Raw genomic sequence first — 21,498 nt, 5'->3', positions numbered from 1 at the left:
AAGAAAATTTGGCTGGGCAGAGTGGCTCATTCTGTAATCTGAGGTCAGGAGTTCGAGACCAGCTTGGCCAACATGGTGAAACCTCGTCTCTACTAAAAATACAAAAATTAGCTGGGCATGGTGGCAGGCGTCTGTAATCCCAGCTACTTAGGAGGCTGAAGCAGGAGAATCACATGAACCCGGGAGGTGGAGGTTACAGTGAGCTGAGATCACGCCATTGCACTCCAGCCTGGGCAACAAGAGCGAAGCTCAGTTTCAAAATAAGTATATACACACACACACACACACACACACACACACACACACACTAGTCAGGTGTGGTGGCACATGCCTATAATCCCAGCTACATGGGAGACTGAGGCAGGAGAACCACTTAAATCTGATAGGTGGAGGCTGCAGTGAGCTGATACTGCTCTGCTGAACTCCAGCCTGGAAGACAGACAGAGAATCAATCTCAAAAAAAAAAAAAAAAAAAAAAAAAAAGAAGAAAAGATTTGGGTGCTATTTCAAAACTATGGGGAAGCATTGTGTGTGTGTGTATAAGCAGTGGCCTTGCCGCCCCACTCCACAGGACAATTGTTGACCTGAAGAGTTTGACTAAGGCAGGTGTCTTTCCCTGGTAACAGAGTGCAGCCATTAAGAACTAGTGTAGACCTTCTTCTTTTTTAATTTTTTGTTTTGAGACAGGGTCTCACTCTGTTGCCCAGGCTGGAATGCAGTGGTGTGATCATGGCTTATTGCAGCCTCAACCTCCCAAGCACAGGTGATCCTCCCACACCCATCTTCCTGAGTAGCTGGAACTACAGGTGTGTGTTACCACACCTGGCTAATTTTTGTATTTTTGGTAGAGACAGGGTTTCTTCATGTTGCCCTCCAGGGCTCAAGCAATCTACACACCTAGGTCTTCCAAAGTGCTGGGATTACAGGTGTGAGCCACTGCACCTGGCATAGTATGGCCTTCTATGATGCCAACAGGTCCCCTGTGCCTCTTGAGCAAAGGAAAGAAAGCAGTTGCTTTGTTAGCTGTTTAGCAAAATAATTGATACTCACTGATTGTTTATTTGGGGAGGAAATACTGCTTCAATGTGGGTTTAGACTACAGCCTTTAAGGAGTAGTCTAGAGAGGCTTACTTTTACAGGTCAGTCAATAGAGCGCTACACCAGCAGCCTGACCTCCAGGCTCACGGGTGGGAATATTGTAAATAGAACAGGAACTGAGGTTCCTTATCCACATCCGGAAGCCAGGTGCCCATGCTCTCAGTTTGTGAGACTGTTGACTTAGAAACTCTGGGTTCAGTGAGACTACGTTATTATTAGAGGCAGAAGAATTCTTGTTTTACAAAAGGAAAGCATCTTAGCTCCTTGAAGAAGCAGCAGACTTTCTCCACTTAGAGATTTGAAGAGGATGCAGAGCAAACCAGCATGCTGGGCCAGATCTCCACTAGAGAAGCTGTTGGGAGCTGGGTGCAGGGGCTTATGCCTGTAATCCCAGCACTTTGGGAGGCCCAGGTGGTCGGATCACTTGAGCTTGGAAGTTCGACACCAGCCTGGCCAACATGGTGAAACCCCATCTCTACTGAAAATACAAAACGTAGCTGGATATGGTGGTGGGTGCCTATAATGCCAGCTACTCAGAAGGCCAAGGCAGGAGAATAGCTTGAACCCAGGAAGCAGAGATTGCAGTGACCCAAGATCATGGCACTGCACTCCAGCTGTCGGGAAAACATCTCAAGCACAAGGTCATGAAAGTTAACGCCACGAGCTGCTGCCCTTGCAACCTGGGAGAGGTGAAATTTAACATGTTTGCTTCTCCTCATAGTTATTCCCCTCTGAAAATATCCTAGCTTTTTGGTAAAGGAATCTGCACTGTCTGGTGTGTGGGCCTTGCAAACCCTGAGGAGGTGGGGTGGCAGGAGATGGGGGCTCTGTTATTTCTGTTCTTTCTGTTCTTTTCCATTTCCTCCTGGTGTCCAGGGAAGATGCCCAGTCACCTTGGGAGGACTGAGACTCTGAGCTCCAGGTAATACTGGTGGGCTAGGGGAGGTCCCCAAATGCTGATGAGACCTTGGCCTTGGCCAGTGTCCAGGTTCTTGTCACCACTGCAAGAAGGAATTCAGGCCGGGCGCGGTGGCTCACGCCTGTAATCCCAGCACTTTGGGAGGCCGAGGCGGGTGGATCACGAGGTCAAGAGATCGAGACCATCCTGGTCAACATGGTGAAACCCCGTCTCTACTAAAAATACAAAAAAAATCAGCTGGGCATAGTGGCGTGTGCCTGTAATCCCAGCTACTCAGGAGGCTGAGGCAGGAGACTTGCCTGAACCCGGGAGGCAGAGGTTGCGGTGAGCCGAGATCGCGCCATTGCACTCCAGCCTGGGCAACAAGAGCGAAACTCCGTCTCCAAAAAAAAAAAAAAAAAAAGAAGGAATTCAAGGATGAGTCAGAAAATAGTGAAAATATGGGTATTGCAGTGAAAGGTACACATTCAAGAAAGGGGAGTGTGGGCCAGCTTGACAGAGACAGTTGCACCATGGGGTTTAGAGTTACCATCTTTATGGGTTTCTTTAACCAAAAGGTGGAATATTCATGAAGATTTCTGGAAAAAGGTAAAGATTTCTCAGAACTATGGTGCCATCCATTTTTGGTGCCACCAAATATGGGTTTTCCTAGAACTGTCACAACGCTGGTGGGTATATGATTTAGTATGTTAATGCGTCTATAATGGGGTCCTAGGTGAAACCTACGTCAAATCCAGTCCTATGTTGGGTCCCAGCAGTCTTAGCCAGCTTGACCCACGTCTTGGTTTTCAGAATCTTACTGGCCCCTAGCTTATGCAACCATTTTAACAGTTTCCTTTTGCTGCTGCCTGGATTTGTTTCCTTCCCTGAGACCACCATGTATTATTCCTGTCTCATTTAACCATCCTCAGAGATTATTATTTTTTATTTTTAAAGGTTTATAAGGGAGGTGGTCAGGGCTTTATATGTACTTTTAGTTGATTAGGGCTATTGACCATGTCTAGTTAGGGCATGGAAATTTCTGGCTGCCTGGTTTAAGCGTTCCAAGGGTGGGTTATTGAAGAGTCTGAATCTGAGGCAGGGATTGGTTGGAATTTTTGTATAACTATTATTTTGACATGGAACTGTTGTAACCCATAACACACAAATTTTATAAGGAGGTTAAACAAGCAAGGATCAAAGAGTAGTAGAAATTAGAGTTATTAAAGGTTCCAGGAAAGGTAGGAACTGTGTCACACTTGGCAGGTATTTTTTGATGGGGTCCCAGATGGTTGAGCAGTGTGCTCATTGAAATTATGTAGCCAGGTAGCATGTTGGTAAATCTTCTGAGCTGGTAGTTTAATTAATCCTGAGTTGTTAATATAAAAACAACAGCTGTGGTTTATTACTGTGCAAACCCCTTTGTTTAGCTAGAAGATAAAGCTTCTTGTGTTTTTGATCATTTGACTGGCTTATGTTTTGACCCTGTTAGGGCCTCATACAATAGCTTGGCAATGAGTCTAAATTCTGTGATCCCAATTCTGCAAAATCCTGCTATACTCAGGAAAGTTCTTAGTTGTTTGTCTGTGGAGGTTTTACTTAGAAGTAAACTTTTGTTTGATGGACAATGTCCAGTTTCCAGGGTTTAAGATGTACATGTATTTCACTTTTGGTTTAGAAATTTGGGCCTGGGAGCTTTTAGGAGTACCCGCCAACTAGTGGGACCGAGCAGGAACCCGCATCCAGGAACAGAGCCCTTTGCTCCTCCCTCAGAATGAATGGAGACCAGAAATCAGATGTTTATGCCCAAGAAAAGCAGGATTTTGTTCAGCACTTCTCCTAGATCGTTAGGGTGCTGACTGAGGATGAGATGGGGCACCCAGAGATAGGAGATGCTATTGCCCGGCTCAAGGAGGTCCTGGAGTACAACGCCATTGGAGGCAAGTATCACCGGGGTGTGACGGTGCTAGTAGCATTCTGGGAGCTGGTGGAGCCAAGGAAACAGGATGCTGATAGTCTCCAGCGGGCCCTGAAGGGCTGGTGTGTGGAACTGCTGCAAGCTTTCTTCCTGGTGACAGATGACATCATGGATTCATCCCTCACCCGCCGGGGACAGCTCTGCTGGTATCAGAAGCCAGGCGTGGGTTTGGATGCCATCGATAACGCTATCCTTCTGGAAGCATGTATCTACCGCCTGCTGAAGCTCTACTGCCGGGAGCAGCCCTATTACCTGAACCTGATCGAGCTCTTCCTGCAGAGTTCCTATCAGACAGATTGGGCAGACCCTGGACCTCATCACAGCCCCCCAGGGCAATGTGGATCTCGGCAGATTTACTGAAAAGAGGTACAAATCTATTGTCAAGTACAAGACGGCTTTCTACTCCTTCTACCTTCCTGTAACTGCAGCCACGTACATGGCAGGAATTGATGGCGAGAAGGAGCATGCCAATGCCAAGAAGATCTTGTTGGAGATGGGAGAGTTCTTTCAGATTTAGGATGATTACCTTGACCTCTTTGGGGACCCCAGTGTGACTGGCAAAGTTGGCACTGACATCCAGGCCAACAAATGCAGCTGGCTGGTGGTCCAGTGTCTGCAACGGTCCACTCCGGAACAACGCCAGATCCTGAAGGAAAATTATGGGCAGAAGGAGGCTGAGAAGGTGGCCCGAGTGAAGGCATTATATGAGGAGCTGGATCTGCCGGCCGTGTTCTTGCAGTATGAGGAAGACAGTTACAACCACATTATGGGTCTCATTGAACAGTACGCAGCGCCCCTTCCCCCAGCTATCTTTCTGGGGCTTGCGTGCAAAATCTACAAGCGGAAAAAGTGACCTAGAGACTGCAAGGGCGGAGAAGAGGCTATCAATAAATAAATTGTATAAAAAAAAAAAAAAGAAAAGAAAAAGAAATTTGGGCCTGGGATGGAGAAAACTGATTTTTTTTTTTTAAGCAAGTTTAGAGCTTGAATGGCATTTTTATTGGAGTCCTCTTTAGTGAGGCTGTATGCAGAGATGTTATTTACATACTGGAGTATGGCTCTCCTTTTTAGCTCTAGCTTTCTTAATTTTTGTGCCAAGGCATTTTTGAACAAATGAGGGCTATCCCTAAAGTCATGAGGCAGTATCAGCCCAGTGTACAGTGGGTGATAGTAGTTTCAGGATCAGTCTACTTGAAAGAAAATAAATACTGACAGTTGAGGTGCAAAGAGATACAAAAGAAAGCATTCTTATGATCTAACACTGTGAACTCATTGTTTTCTAGTATTTGGTTAAGTATGATGTAAGGATTTGGCATTATAGGATGTAAGGAATTATGACCTCATTAATGGCTCCTATGTCTGAACTAGACCATCTATCTATCTATCTATCTATCTATCTATATTTTTTTCTGAGATGGAGTCTTGCTCTGTTACCCAGGCTGGAGTGCGTGGTGCGATCTCAGCTCACTGCAATCTCCGCCTCCCAGATTCAAGTGATTCTCCTGCCTCAGCCTCCTGAGTAGCTGGGATTACAGGCATGTGCCACGATATTTTTAAAGCATGGCCTCCTGTCCTTCCTGTCCAAAAACCAAATGAAAAATATGGTCTAGGCTAGGCGCTGTGGCTCACACCAGTAATCCCAGCTCTTTGGGAGGCTAAGGTGGGTCGATCACCTGTGGTCAGGAGTTTGAGACAAGACTGGCCAACATGGCGAAACCCCATCTCTACTAAAAATACAAAAATCCCTTTTGGCCAGAACCATCATCTTCCAGTAATTCCCCAAAAGGACAAACACAAAGGGAAAGAGGAGAAGTAAATGATAGATATTCTCTAGGCCTTTTAGAAAACATAGAGCTGGCCGGGTGCGGTGGCTCAAGCCTGTAATCCCAGCACTTTGGGAGGCCGAGGCGGGTAGATCACGAGGTCAAGAGATCGAGACCATCCTGGTCAACGTGGTGAAACCCCGTCTCTACTAAAAATACAAAAAATTAGCTGGGCATGGTGGCGCGTGCCTGTAATCCCAGCTACTCAGGAGGCTGAGGCAGGAGAATTGCTTGAACCCAGGAGGTGGAAGTTGCGGTGAGCCGAGATCGCGCCATTGCACTCCAGCCTGGGTAACAAGAACGACACTCTGTCTCAAAAAAAAAAAAAAAAAAGAAAACATAGAGCTGTTCCTTAAGTCACATACATGTGAATATATAAGAAAGGTAGTATTGTAGACATGAAGGGGATGGGTAGTTACTGTTCAAAAAGGAATGCCCCACAAGGGTATCCATGGCAAAACTGGAAGAGTCTAGTGTTCCCCAGCATGCTGTTGGCATGCTGTTGACATTGTTGTAAGCAAGTTAAGGGCAATCTTCTTCTTCTTTTTTTTTTTTTTTAGAGATGGGGTTTCACCATCTTGGCCAGGCTGTCTTGAACTGACCTCATGATCCACCCGCCTTGGCCTCCCAAAGTGCTGGGATTACAGGCATGAGCCACCTCTCCCGGCCAAGGGCAATATTCTTTCCAAGAGAATTAATGTGTGTATTGAGCACATTAAGCACTTTAAGAGCCGAGATCGCTTCCTGAAACGCGTGAAGGAAAATGATCAGAAAAAGAAAGAGGCCAAAGAGAAAGGTACCTGGGTTCAACTGAAGCGCCAGCCTGCTCCTCCCAGAGAAGCACACTTTGTGAGAACCAATGGGAAGGAGCCTGAGCTGTTGGAACCTATTTCCTATGAATTCATGGCATCTTAGGTGAAACAAAACAAAACAAAACAAAACAAAACAAAACAAAACCTCTGGACTGTTAAAAAAATAGTAATTAAAAAAATAAAAAATAATAAAAATACAAAAATTAGCCGGTCATGCTGGCGTCCGCCTGTAATCCCAGCTACTTGGGAGGCTGAGGCAGGAGAATTGCTTGAACCCGGGAGAGGGAGGTTGCAGTGAGCTGAGATCGTGCATCGCGCCACAGCACTCCAACCTGGGCGGCAGAGCAAGATTTCGTCTAAAAAAAAAAAAAAAAAAAAAAAAAAAATTCTGGCGATTAGCCACTAAATCTGGTCTCAATCTGCAGTTTGAAATACCCTGCCTTGGGAGGTGCGGCAGGGAGGTGCGGGGGGGAAAACTGCATTAAAAACAAAATTTAAATGTCTTTGTTCGGCGACCCCCCTCTAAGGGTTCAGATGACCGGCCTCGCTGACTCCGCAGTGACTCCGGGATCAATCCGGACGGTCATTGGGAGAAGCCGAGGGCAGCTTAGCCGCGGTCAGTTCCATTTCCCCCCAGGACGCGAGAGTCGCCATGGGAACCTGCAGCCGGGCTAAGGCCTGTCCCGGGGCTTCCCGGTGTCTAAAGAATCTCGCAGCACCCCCGCCCAGAGTTCAGACCAAGCGAAAAGTTATTTGAGAGGCCGCGGGGGCGCGGGTGGGGAGTCGGTGGCGGAGGCCTGGGTCGGGGCGCAGTGGTGTCTCGGAATCTCCGCGTCGCTCTCTTGCCGCCCCCGCGTCGCTGGGAGGAGTGAGGGCCGCGAGGGAGTGAGCGGGAAGGGCCTGGCTGGCCTTTACTCGGCCCTCCCCGTCGCCCGGCCTTTGAACCCGCCCTGCGCTGCTGCCCGGGCGGGTCCAGGCACTTCGCACTCGGGACCCAAAACTGCAGCCGCGCTAGCACAACCCATGGCTGCGCTGGGCTGCGCGAGGCTGAGGTGGGCGCTGCGGGGGGCCGGCCGTGGCCTCTGCCCCCTTGGGGCCAGAGCCAAGGCCGCGATCCCTGCAGCCCTCCCGGTGGATAAGGCCGCTGAAGCTCCCGGAACCGGACCTGGTGACCGGCGGCGGCTACGGAGCTTAGATGAGATTCCACGTCTAGGGCAGCTGCGCTTCCTCTTCCAGCTGTTTGCTCAAGGTTACGCCTTGAAGCTGCACAAGTTACAGGTAACCCGCGGGGGCATCGCGTCCTGGGGATGGGGGTGGGCACCGGAACAGAGAAGCTGGAGGTGAGGAGACGTTGCACAAAAAGTGAAGACTGCAGGAACTCAGCTCGGGACCCACTGAGGCTATGGTCATGAACTGGAAATCTATAGGGAGAATGTGCAAAGTGCAGACAGAGCCCTTGGGGCTGAGATAAACAGGACGATGAGGGGCGTGAATCAGGAGGGCACCAGCTAAGAGGGGATCTGGATGCTGGGCTTGAAGTGAGCAGAGGTTGAGGGAGCTGTCTTGGGAAGGATGTGGCAGAGGCAAGTGTGTAAGCTGATAGATGTTACAGAATCACTGGTTCTATAGTGATGTTGGCTACCACAGACTTCTTCTAAAGGAAATAACTTCAGGAGGATTACAGAAGCCTCTCGGTTATTTGCAAGGTAAATTTGCCTTTCCTGGAAAACACAATGCTGCTTCTCTGGGCTTGGAAGCAAAACCACAGAAAGTGAGGAAAAGGTATTTTTTGTTATTAAGAAATCAGTCTGAGGCTGGGCGTAGTGGCTCACACCTGCAATCCCAGCACCTGGGATCACTGAATCAGTGGCTGCTGTCTATACTGCAACCTTCCCTGTTGGTCTCATGTTTGTGAGACTTGAGGATGTGAAAATAAAATAATTCAAAATCTAAGCTGTTGAAACTTCAAAATATTTTGAGCCTAAAGGGAATGTGATTATGTAATTACGGGACTCAAGTCATATAAGCAGGCTTCCGTAACCTAAGCAGCTGTAACCTTTGTTTCTCTGATTATAGATTGGTTTTCTTCCTTATCTCTGTTGTTTTGTAAAATGTTATAAACGTCTGCAGTGGGCCAAGGAAGAGTCCTTCCCTCTTCACTATGGAACTTCGTTATAGATTAACTTCCTATTACCTTTCTCATGCAAAGACTTCATGCCTATCACATTGCTTTAAGATGAAAAGTTGACTATACTATTTTAAATTGGAAAGGAAATGAAAATGAGACACATGGCAAAGAAAACAAATGATAACTAATTGAATCGTAACTCATAAACCAGCCTTGGAAAGAAAATGTTATGCTTCCTTCCCTCCCTCCCTTCCTCCCTCGCTCCCTCCTTAAAAAAAGAAAAGAAAGAAAATGTTATAATCCTATGAAACTTTGTTTCCTGCCTGTATAAGCAAGGACTTAACTTTTAACTTTGGAGCACTGACCCCATTTTTTCTGGAGTGTGTGTTTCCCAAATGGCTATTCCCAGCTTTTCACTTGAATAACATGTTTAAAACTGGATTTTGATTCTTTTGATTATTTCAGGATAACAGGGGGCAGGTCACAAAATACTGAGAGATGGGTTTTGGAATCACTTCCTGTGGACCCAGATCCTTTAAGCCAGTGGTCCCCAACCTTTTTGGCACCAGTTTTGTGGAAGACAATTTTTCCACGGAGTGGGGTGATGGGGATGGTTTTGGGATGATTCAAGTGCATTACATTCATTGTGCACTTTATTTCTATTATTGTTACATTGTAACATATAATGAAATAACTATACAACTCACCGTAATGTGGAATCAGTGGGAGCCCTGAGCTTATTTTCGTGCAACCAGACTGTCCCATCTGGGGGTGATGGGAGACAGTTACAGATCAGGCATTAGATTTTCATAAGGAGTGCACAGCCTATATCCTTCACATGCACAGTTCAAAATAGGGTTTGTGCTGCTATGAGAATCTAATACTAGCACTGATCTGACAGGAGGCAGAGCTCACGTGGTAATGTGAGCGATGGGGAACAGCTGTAAACACAGATGAAGCTTTGCTTGCCACTTACCTTCTGATGTGAGGCCTGGTTCCTAACAGGTCACAGACTAGTACTGGTCTGTGGTCCGGGGGTTGGGGACCCCTGCTTTAAGCCAAGAAAACAGACTCCTGTTAACTTCTCCTGCTTGATTTAACCTCTAGAAATGTGAGAGGCCCAGTAAGTGCCTCAAGAGTGAAAACTGAGGATTTCTCAGGAGCAGATTTGCTTAGAATTATCTCTAGAGCAGTAACCACCAAAGAAATTCTAGTTGGCTTTAGGAGGAGGAAGAGAATGCAGGAGGAAGTCAGGATGTATGGCCTTTTAAAGGAGAGTCCAGGGCTGGGATATAGCAGAGCCCCCTGATTTCAGTCCTTGTATCCCAAAGATGTTGGAGCACACAAACCTGGGCTGTCCCATGGGAAAAACATTAGCTCTTCCCACTACATGTGGCTAATGTGAGTTAATAGAGAAAGGAGTATTGTACATCTATAAAAGTTTGATTATTTCAGGTTGACAGGGGGCAGGTCACAAAATACTGAGAGACGGTTTTGAAATCACTTCTTGTGGACCCAGATCTTTTCAGCCAGTGGTCCCCAACCTTTTTGGTGGCAGTCTTGTGGAAGACAATTTTTCTATGGACTGCAGTGGCAGGGATGGTTTTGGGATATGTGTCAGTTGCTCATTTTGTATCAGTTAGAATTTGTTGGGTTGGCACTCAAACTGACTTAAACTATAAAGCAGCTTTATTGGCTCATAGAACTGAACATACCAATAGTTGAGCGTCCTTCAAGTGTGCTTTGTTCTAGAGCTTCAGGAAGTCATCAAAGCTACAGCTTTGGCTGAGTATGATGGCACATTCCTACAGTGCCCCAGCTACTCAAGAGGCTGAGGCAGAAGGATCCCTTGAGTGCAGCAGTTTGAGACCAGACTGGGAAACAGAGCAAGACCCCATCTCTAAATTTAAAAATGACAGCTCTGTTTTTCTGCAGTTCTCTTGGCTCATCTGTCTTGCAGGAGTTGGTTGACTGGCTTGGCGTGGGTTAATTGCCTATCCATGAACCCATCATGGTGGCCAGGAGTAGATAGACATACCCTAGTTAGCTTACCTCTGTGCAGATTCACCCTTAAGCTGGGATTGGAGTCCCTCCTACCCAAATCAGGTGTCTACCGCACAAAGGGGAGGACTGGAAGGGGCTTAGGAACAGCCAACCACAGTGTCCCTTGCGCCCTCAGTTGTCAAACACTGCATTAGCACGCATAAAAGTAATAAAGATCAGCTTAGGAAAGTATTGTAGCACTTAAGGGAGTGCGGTAGGAATCAGGACATGTAAAAGTCACACTCCATAAATGCCAGTGCCTTTCTCTTTCCTAATAAAAATTATGTTGAACACTGGAAAAATGGAATGTACACATATGTTACATTTATATCAAATTAATTTCTTTTGAAGATATTGATCCTGAGAATGGTATCTATTCTGTAGCTCTTATTGTGGATTGCCTGGCTTGGTGACCCTCCCTGTGCCCCCCAGTGCCCAGGAGATTAATGATTTAATTCTCCCAACTCCTCCAATGTCCCAAGCACGTATGCGTCATTTTATGTTATCATGTTTCTCTCTCTTTCTTTTTTTGAGACAGGGTCTCACTCTGTCACCGACTGGAGTGCAGTGGTATGGTCATGACTCACTGCAGCCTTGACCTCCTGGGCTCCAGCCATCCTCCCCCCTCAGCCTCCCAAGTAGCTGGGACCACTGGCATGCACCACCATGCCTGCCTAATTTTTGTATTATTGGTAGAGACAGGTTTCGCTATGCCCAGGCTGGTCTCAAACTCCTGAGCTCAAGCAATTCTCCCACTTTGGCCTGCCAAAGTTCTGGGATTATAGGCATGAACCACGGTGCCTGGCCATTAGGTATTATGTTTCTTATCATCACTTGTTTATATGACTTAGAAATTGGGCTGTGAAGCTGTGAGGGCTGGGCCTATATCTTTCCTACCTCTTTCCCCCAAGTGCCAGGCACAGTCTGAGGCACAGAGGAGGTGCTGTGAGTGGTACTGACCAGTGGATACATCTAATGGTAAACTTCTTTGTGACACTCTTCTTCCAGCTCCCTGATCTGGATTGTTGGACATAGTACAGTGGGAAGAAAAGACCATGAGGGAGGTGGGCGGATTGAAAAAGACTGACCCTTCAGTTCTCAGTGTTTCAGGTTTCAGAAACTAAATATTGTCAACACATTTAGCATGGGCAGATTATTGGGGACTGACCCACACTGGCCAAATCCAGGGAAACAAATATGTGTTTCTGGAGTGCCCCCATGATTATTTAATGAGGAAGTGCTATGGTTTAAATGTGCTTCCTAAAGTTACGTGTTGGAAACTTGATCTCCGATGCAAGTGTTGAGAGGTGAGACCTTTAAGGGATGATTGGAAGCCCAGCACGGTGGCTCACGCCTGTAATCCCAGCACTTTGGGAGGCCGACGCTGGCAGATCACGAGGTCAGTAGATCAAGACCATCCTGTCCAACATAGTAAAACCCCGTCTCTACTAAAAAATACAAAAATTAGCTGGGCTTGATGGCGTGAGCCTGTAGTCCCAGCTACACAGGAGGCTGAGGCAGGAGAATTGCTTGAACCTGGGAGGCGGAGGTTGCAGTGAGCCAAGATCGTGCCACTGCACTCCAGCCTGGCGCTTGGTGACATAGCGAGACTCTATCTCAAAAAAAAAAAAAAAAAGAAAGAAAGAGATGATTGGAATGATTCTGAATGATTAGTTACCACGGGAGTGGTTACTGATAATAGACTATTTCAACTCCTCCCTCCCCACCTCACACACATGCCCTCCTACCTGTCTGCTTTCTGCCATCAGATGACAATGCAGGCAGGTCTGAACAAGATACAGTCCCCTCAACCTTGGACTTTCCAGCCTCCAGAACTGTAAGAAGTAAATTGCTGGCTGGGTACAGTGGCTCATGCTTGTAATTCTAGCATTTTGCGAGACTGAGGCAGGCGGATCATGAGGTCAGTAGTTTGAGACCAGCCTTTCCAATATGGTGAAACCCCATTTCTACTAAAAAATGCAAAAAATTAGCCAGGTGTGGTTACACATGCTTGTAGTCCAGCTACTCGGGAGGCTGAGGCAGGAGAGTCACTTAAACTCAGGAGGCAGAGATTGCAGTGAGCTGAGATCATGCCACTGCACTCCAGCCTGGGTGACAGAGTGAGACTGTGTCTCAAAAAAAAGAAAGGAAGAAAGAGAAAGAAAGAAAGAAATTGCTGTTCTTTGTAAATTACCCAGCCTCAGATACTCTGTTATAATGGTACAAAACAAACGAAGACAGGAGGAGTCATAATGCTCCACTGCACTAGAACCCTCTGTTCTAGTTATCTATTGCTGCATAACAAACGATCCCAAATCATGGTGACTTAAAACAACAAATATTTTTGTCATAGTCACAATTTTGTGTGTCAGGAATGTGTGCAGGGCACAGTCTCTGCTTCATGATGGAGTGGGCCTTCAGGTCAAATGGCCAAAGATGGATAGGATTGCTCAAGTGAGGCCATATGTCTGGGCCTTGAGTCCGGCTTTTAGCTGGCATGTCACATCTTCTGAGAATGGAATGGCCAAGATAACTTTTCTAGTTGCATGTTTGGTGCCTTGCCTGGTTTGGCCAGAACAGCTGGTTCTCTCTCTGTCTTCATATGACTGGATTGAGCTTCCTTACAGCATGGTGGTCTTAGAATACCTGGACTTCCTGCATGTTCCGGCTTCCCCAGAGTGAATGTTCCAAGAGTCAGTAAGTGGTAGTTGCAGGTGCTTAAAGCCTGGGCCTGAAAACGGGCACAATATCATTTCCACTGTATTCCACTCATCAAAGCAGTTACAGAGCGCACTGAGATCCTGGAGACATGGACTTCACCTCTGAATGGGAGGCATGTCAGGGAGTCTGTAGCTATCTTTAATCCACTACACCCTTTTCCTAGGATTCAGGTATCTAGGGAGATAAATTATGAACTACATTACTGAATGGTATGGAAGGACCCAGAACTAAAGGAGTAGAATTGTATGGAAGAAAATTCCATCGAGGCCTTGGAGAAACCCATTTGAATGTACTTCTTGGTGCCTCTCTGTTAGGCTAATTATCTATCTCCCTTGGACTGTGAGGGATAAATGCTGCCAGATTCTTCATATTTGGCTTTTTTTTTTTTTTTTTTTTGGATTTTGTAAAGCCCACTCCCATTCTGTTAACACATTCTTTCTTCTATTTGACAAATACCTTTGATTAGATAGATTTTTTTTTCCCCAGCACTTGTTACCATCAGGCCTTCCAGATATTATTGTCCAGTTACCATGAATGGACTTGAGTGTTTTTCAGGGCCATCGGCAGACATCTGTAAAGTTGTCCTTGAGACTATAGCAGAACAGGAAACATGGCCTATAAGCCTCAGGTATGGGAAGATGAAACTCAGTATTAAGGCGAAGTATGTGTGAATTATGCCAATTTAGCAATTAAATTGCCAGACTGAATCATAGCAATTTAGCATTTACACTTACAGATAAGCTGTTGTAGTTAAAAAGACGTGCAAGAATATTCAAGGTAGCCTTATTTGTGGTTAGGAAAGATCAGAATGATTTAAATGTCCCATAGTAGAGGACTAATAATAAATAATTATGTTACATCCATGTGATAAAATTTCATGCAGCCATTAAAAAAGCTAGGGACTGATCTATTAATATTTATTGCTTGCTAAGAGATGGAAAGAAAGTGTTGAAAAAGAAAATCTTTAGCTGAATTGATGGTAACAGACTTTTAACTGAGCAAAGAATGATTCACAGATCAGGCAGCGTCCTGAGCCAGAGTAGGCTCAGAGACTCCAGTGCAGCTACATAGTGGAAGAAGATTTATGAACAGAAAAGGAAGGTGATGTACAGAAAATGAAAGTGAGGTACAGAAACAGCTGGATTGGATATAGCTTTGCATTTGCCTAATTTCAACACAGTTCGAACAGTTGGCCACCTTTGATTGGCCAAAACTTGGTGATTGGCATAAGAATAGACTACAGTTTGAATACAACTCCATTTACGTTACGGTTTATGATGTGCAGAGAAATCTTTAGGCCAAACTTAAAATATGTAAGGAGGCAGCCTTAGGCTAAACTTGAACTGGATTTAACAATTCCCCACTTTTGGTCAGCTTCTCAGTTTTAGAGGATGACCATGACTTTACTCACTGATGTCACTGTCACCATTGTAAATGTGTATATTTGGTCTTGGAACCCATTGGGAAATAGCAGAGCAGTGGGTTCAATAAGGTGGGAACAGACTTCAGGTTTTTTTTTTTTTTGTAAAGGTTAGAGTAGAGGGAAACTTCTTATGCTGGGATGTCCTGTTTACAGAAGAAAAACAAAACCTAGTCTGTCCTCTCTAGGACCTATGTTTCCTTAAAGTCCTAGGTTGATTCTGTGCCATGGTGGTTTGCTGCATCCATATATTTTGGAACATATATTAATAACTTTGGAACATATATTAGTGACATTCATTAAAATATAACCTGAACAAGGTTAAATGTCATTTTTAATTGGACAGTGCTTCTCATGTAACTTAGTATGTCAAATAATCCTGTTTACCTCTATTTTGAATGCTTCAGGGACTCTGTAGCATCTCAAAGTTAGAGGTGAAAAAAAGACTTAATTTTGAAGCTGAAATTTGACTTTGGGAAGCATGGGAGTGCAGTTGTGTGATCTCGGCCCACTGCAATCTCTGCCTCCCAGGTTCAAGCAATTCTCATGCTTCAGCCTCCCAAGTAGCTGGGAGTACAGGTGTGTGCCATCATACCTGGCTGATTTTCTGTATTTTAGTAGAGACATGGTTTTGCCATGTTGGCCAGGCTGCGTCGTACTTTCCCCTTAGTTCAGTTAAAAATGGGGTCCTTGTCACACATCCAGGAAAGATTAGGCTCGTGGACATGTAGAAGGGTGAGAAAAATGGAATTTATTGGGTGAAAAGGAAAAAAATTCAGCAAAGCTAGAGAGGTGCCTGTTAACAGGCCCTCATCTCACAGATTGAATCCCCAGGTTACTACCCCAGAACCTGAGCGGACAGGCTCCTCCCCCTGCAAACTCTCCGAGGCTCCACCCCAGTGCACGCTCCTCCCAGTGCACAGACCAGTGGGAGTTTCTTCAGGGACCTCTTTTTTCTTGGCGATCTCACTCCCCGCTCTAAAGGAGTACATCTAACTGCCATTAGAACAATGATTGGGATAGGGATGAATACGGATCTTAACTGCTTCCTGCTGACAGGGGACACCATCTTGGAAAAATGGCAGTCATATATCCCTCAGAGGCCTATCTAAGGGTCCCCAGCAAAACGAGCCATCGTCCGAGGCTCTGGTTGCATGACTGTTTGGAGTTTGATGGCCTGCAGGTAAGAATAGACAAACCAGGTTATTAGAAAACATGTATCAAAATGAGAAAAGGGCAGGTGAGGGCAGCTCAAAGATCCCAAGGCCTTTTACCAGTTTGCCCAGGGAGAAGGAGGCCAAAAGCCTGACTAGTTAAAAAAAAAAAAAAAAAAAAAAAAAAAAAAAAAAAAAAAAAAAAAAAACATTATCCTTCTGCTGGCATGTTGGGCTTCTGGGTTCCCTTCCCCTGAGCCCAATCCTGAACGAGCCAGTTTAGGGTTTGGGAAATTAACTTTCCCCAGTTTGGAGGAGGCATCTGAGGGGAGTGTCCCTGTAGTACAGAGCCACAATTACCTAGCAGTGAAGAGAGGACAGAGGAGGAAAAAAAAAAAAGAATGGCACTTTTTCAAAGGGGCCCCAGGGATTCCAGATGCAATTAAAAGGGTACAGAATGCATTTGAAAGGGTACAGACTGAAGATGAATGGCTACTCATCTAGAAAGAGGGGACCAGTTGTGTCTGGTTTCCTTCTTTTCCTAGCAAATACCTGGGGTACATGAGAGAAGGATGAGCATTCTCCTTCCTTCTTCCATCCTTGCACCCCAATGACTGTCCCAATGATTGTGACAGGGTGCCACCCATGAGTATCAAAGTGGCTTGCACCCATGAAGCAGGGAGGGCCTATTGAATAGCAATTATTCACTCTCACCCATGTCTCTATTGCCCCTAGCATCAGTAGCCTTGGAGCTCCATAGACCTCATTTATGCCATGGATACTAGCATGACCTTTATCCATGAAATGGGAGGCTTGGCTTAATCAGCAGCAACTAGCCATGCTCACCTGCGCAATGCCTTTTAACCTCTGGATCCTAGTTAGATCCAATTTTCTTTTCTAGGGCTTTGACCTGACATTTGGAATTGAGTTTGGGACAAAAGTGTGTCTCAGGGGGTGTTGCATGGACTCCTTATCATAAGCCAAATGCTAAGGTGAAACTGTGGAATTGAGTCCTCCAACAAAGGACAGAAAAGGACGTTTTGTGACACACCCAGATAACTGGTAGCTATAGTTATGCTTGCTAAGACTTAGGGGTGTGGTGCTTGGTTCTGGTTAGTTCCCTTGGTCTTACTTTTCCAAAAGAAAACTTCTGAGTGATAGGCATCCTACTTATTCCCATCACCTGGCAGGATTTGCAGAATAATTGCTCAGAACTAGAATATTGCCAGGTGCGGTGGCTCATGCCTGCAATGGGAGGCCGAGGCAAATGGATCACCTAGGTCAAAAGTTCAAGACCAGCCTGATCAGCATGGAGAAACCCCATCTCTACTAAAAATACAAAAAATTAGTCCCAGCTACTCGGGAGGCTGAGGCAGCAGAATCGCGCTTAAACCTGGGAGGCAGAGGTTGCGATGAGCCAAGATTGCGCCATTGTACTTCAGCCTGGGCAACAAGAGTGAAAAACTCTTGTCTCCAAAAAAAAAAAACAAATAAACTAGAATATTGACCCCAGATTTTTATATTACCCATCCCCTTTTTCTTTCTGAGCTGTAGCCAGAGATTGCTGGTTGGTTCACAGGAGCAGGCATGGTTAGTCTAAAATATAGGCAAAAACTTAAGAACAATGAATGAGTTTAGAATTTAATTACAGATGTATGGTAAGTTTTGGAACATAGTTTCTCTCTCTCCAGTCCTCATTTTTTTTTTTTTTTTTTTTTTTTTTTTGTGAGACAGAGTTTCACTCTTGTTACCCAGGCTGGAGTGCAATGGCGCGATCTCGGCTCACCGCAACCTCCGCCTCCTGGGTTCAGGCAATTCTCCTGCCTCAGCCTCCTGAGTAGCTGGGATTACAGGTACGTGCCACCATGCCCAGCTAAATTTTGTATTTTTAGTAGCGACGAGGTTTCACCATGTTAACCAGGATGGTCTCAATCTCTCGACCTCGTGATCCACCCGCCTTGGCCTCCCAAAGTGCTGGGATTACAAGCTTGAGCCACCGCGCCCAACCCAGTCCTCATTTTTGTTAAAAGAAATCATGATAGGACTGAGTTGTTTGCAAAATAGACTTTAGTCTTATACTTGGCCTGATTATTTGCATAAAGTACAGCAAGAATAATTACTTCTACATAGGCCTTTTAGATTGGCTTTGATGGAACTCTGTTTCACAAGGAATCTTAGATAAGACCTTTTAAAGCTGAGCACAGCCATGGGTTTGTATCGTCAAATACCTGTGAGTTGCGTGATCCTCTCCTTTTAAGGTCCCAAGATAAAACTTGGAGCTCCTGGGCCTGTCAGAAAGTGACATTCTTTATTTACCACAGGTCAGGAACCCTGTACAGGGACTGTGTAGATGGGGGTATAAGGCCTGTTTATTTTCCCCAAGGGGGCTCTGTGGGTCCAGCTTGACTCCTTAAAGGGAAGCATACCTTTCCAGTCATGTAATAGATGTATTGCATGTAAATCTATTTTCAGTAGTTTCAATTACATATTTTAATGGTAACTCCTAGCAATTTTAGTTTTAATATAAAACCTGATAAATTGTTTTGTGCGCTAGCTGTAGCTAAGGTTTGACTCCTTCCAGCATAATTAAGGGTATGGTTAAATCCCTATGTCCCCAGGTCTTACCAATTCTGAAGCAGGCAAGTCAAACAGTTCTCAAGACCCAAAAGACTGTTTCGAACCTTAAAACATTTAGCAAGCCTAGTACCTAACCTGCATAATTTAGTCCACCTATTTATATTTTGATGACATGTGCTTTTTACCAATAATCTTTAAGGCTTTTTTTTTTTTTTTTTTTTTTTAAGACAGAGTCTTACTCTGTCACCCAGACTGGAGTGCAGTGGCGTGATCTTGGCTCACTGCAACCTCTGCCTCCTGGATTCAAGCAATTCTCCTGCCTCAGCCTCCCGAGTAGCTGGGACTAGAGGCGAGTGCCACCACGTCCAGCTAATTTTTGTATTTTTAGTAGAGACGGGGTTTCACCATGTTGGCCAGGATGGTCTCTAGCTTTTGTCCTCGGGATCTGCCCGCCTTGGCCTCCCAAAGTGCTGGGATTACAGGCAAAGGCTGTTTTTATTTCTCAAAGATTAAAGTCATGTGAACTGAAAGATACCACAACTTTTATCTTCCCTTTAAAAAAAAATATTTAATCCAAGCACTTGTCTTCCTTTAGGCCAAATTAATTAGAGCATTTTTTTTTCCGAGACAGAATCTCAGTCTTTTGCCCAGGCTGGAGTGCAGTGGCGCCATCTCAGCTCACTGCAACCTCCGCCTTCTGGGTTCAAGCTATTCTCCTGCCTCAGTGTCCCGCCACCATGCCTGGCTAATTTTTGTAATTTTTTAGTAGAGATGGGGTTTCACCATATTGGCAAGGCTAGTCTTGGCCAGGCTGGTCTCAAACTCCTGCCCTTGTGATCCGCCCACCTCAGCCTCCCAAAGTGTTGGGATTTCAGGCATGAGCCACTGAGCCCAACCAATTAGAGCTCTTTTTACAGACATCACAACACATATATAGCTACACAGGCAGGCAGAAGAAAACCTAGTCATTGGATGGAGCCCTTTAAGAGACAGGGCTAGGAAAACATGCAGATATCAAACCAGAAAGTATTCATTGCCTAAAGCAGGACTGCAAAACAGAGCCTTGCCAGCTGGGTTACAGGCCACATTCTCAGGCCATAAAACAAGATAGGGGCCTGGTGCTGTGGCTCACACCTGTAATCCGAGCAATTTGGAAGGCCGAGGCAGGCAGATCACTTGAGGTCAGGAGTTCGAGACCAGCCTGACCAACATAGAGAAACCCCATCTCTACTAAAAATGCAAAAATTAGCTGGGTGTGGTGGCAGGTGCCTGTAATCCCAGCTACTCGGGAGGCTGAGGCAGGAGAATTGTTTGAACCTGGGAAGCAGTTGCAGTGAACCAAGCTCATACCATTGTACTCCAGTTTGAGGGACAAGAGCAAGACTTTGTCTCCAAAAACAAACAAACAAACCAAAAACCAAGATGGAGGTCTGCAGCAAAGTCGGCTAGGGACCACACAAAAGACACGCGAAGCACACCAGGTTGGCTGCAGCTTAAGACCAGCCTCACAAATGCTTTTTCACAATTAAAACTCTACAGAGAATATAAACAGTGATCTTTATCACTCCTAGCCTATTAAAACTTCTTCTTTTTCTTTTTTTTTAATTGAAACACAGTCTGACTATGTCACCCAGGCTGGAGTGTGGTGGTGCGATCTCAGCTCACTGCAGCCTCAGCCGCCATGGAAAGGTGGGCACAATTTCCTTTACCCTCAGGAGTCCAAGGGAAAAGAGGTTTAGAAGTAAGCCTCAACCTCACAAGTAGCTAGGACCCCACGTATGTGCTACCATACCTGGCAAATTAAAAATTTTTTTGTGTGGGAACAGGGGTCTCACTATGTCACCCAGGCTGTGTCGAACTCCTAGGCTCAAGTTATCCTTCTGCCTTGGCCTCCCAAAGTGCTGGGATTACAGGTATCGTGATCCACTGCACCCAGCCTGTGATAGTTAATTTTATGTTAACTTAGCTAGGCTATGACACTCAGTTGTTTGGTCAAACACCAGCCTAGAAGTTGCTGTGAAGGTAACATTAACATTAAATTGACAGGGCCGGGTACATGGCTTTCACTTGTAATCCAGCACTTTGGGAGGCTGAGGCAGTGGATCGCTTGAGCTTAGGAGATCCAGACCAGCCTGGGCCACGTGGTGAAACCCTGTCACTACTAAAAACACAAAAATTAGCTGGGTGTGGTGGCACATGCCTGTAATCCCAGATATTCGGGAGGCTCAGGAGTGAGAATTGCCTGAACCCAGGAGGCGGAATTTGTCGTGAGCCGATATTACACCACTGCACTCCAGCCTGGGCGACAGAGCAAGACTCAGTCTCAACAAACAAACAAACAAACAAACCCGTGAAATTGGCAGACTTTGAGTAAAGCAGATTACCCTCTGTAATGTAGATGGGCCTTGTTCAAGCAGTGGAAGGCCTTGTGCAAAAAGACAATGTCCCCAGAAGGGAATGAATCTGCCTCCAGACCACCTTCAGATTCAAGATCGCAATATTGACTTCTGTTGGAACTTCCAGCCTGCCAGCCTGCACTGCAGACTTTATACTTGCCAACCTCCGTGATCACATGAGCCAATTCTGTAAAATAAATCTCTCCCTATATACCTATATCCCACTGTTTCTTTTTTCTGGAGACTCCTTATTAATATATCCATGAAATTACATCAGTCCACTGTTCAATCTGAGAGTTTCTTCCAAACCCAGTTAAATTAATTTTTGGACCATACCCATGGGCATTTCTTGGTGCCCCAGTGACTTATACCCAGTGTCGTAAAAGGCTGAACATGTTTGACAACTGCAGTTGCCATCAAGTCCCCAGCACACCTTGACCAGTGCCAAAG

The 21,498-nt window shown here is 45.5% G+C and overlaps 1 protein-coding gene and 1 pseudogene across 1 annotated transcript in view; both read left to right on the top strand.

Moving 5' to 3' along the window:
* Positions 1-3,700: 3,700 nt before the first annotated feature.
* Positions 3,701-4,905, top strand: LOC101030085 (farnesyl pyrophosphate synthase pseudogene; annotated as a pseudogene).
* A 2,466-nt stretch (positions 4,906-7,371) lies between these two features.
* The window catches only part of CYP27A1 (cytochrome P450 family 27 subfamily A member 1), a 32,443-nt gene continuing 18,316 nt past the window's right edge, over positions 7,372-21,498 (top strand). Inside the window, exon 1 of the mRNA XM_003925521.4 lies at positions 7,372-7,887. Coding sequence (XP_003925570.1) covers positions 7,633-7,887 — 255 coding nt within the window. The 5' untranslated portion in view covers positions 7,372-7,632. The remainder of the gene's footprint in view (positions 7,888-21,498) is intronic.

The sequence above is a fragment of the Saimiri boliviensis genome, chromosome 5 (genome assembly GCF_048565385.1).
Source record: "Saimiri boliviensis isolate mSaiBol1 chromosome 5, mSaiBol1.pri, whole genome shotgun sequence".
Classification (NCBI taxonomy): Eukaryota; Metazoa; Chordata; class Mammalia; order Primates; family Cebidae; genus Saimiri; species Saimiri boliviensis.
This window is presented reverse-complemented; position numbering and strand designations above follow the sequence as displayed.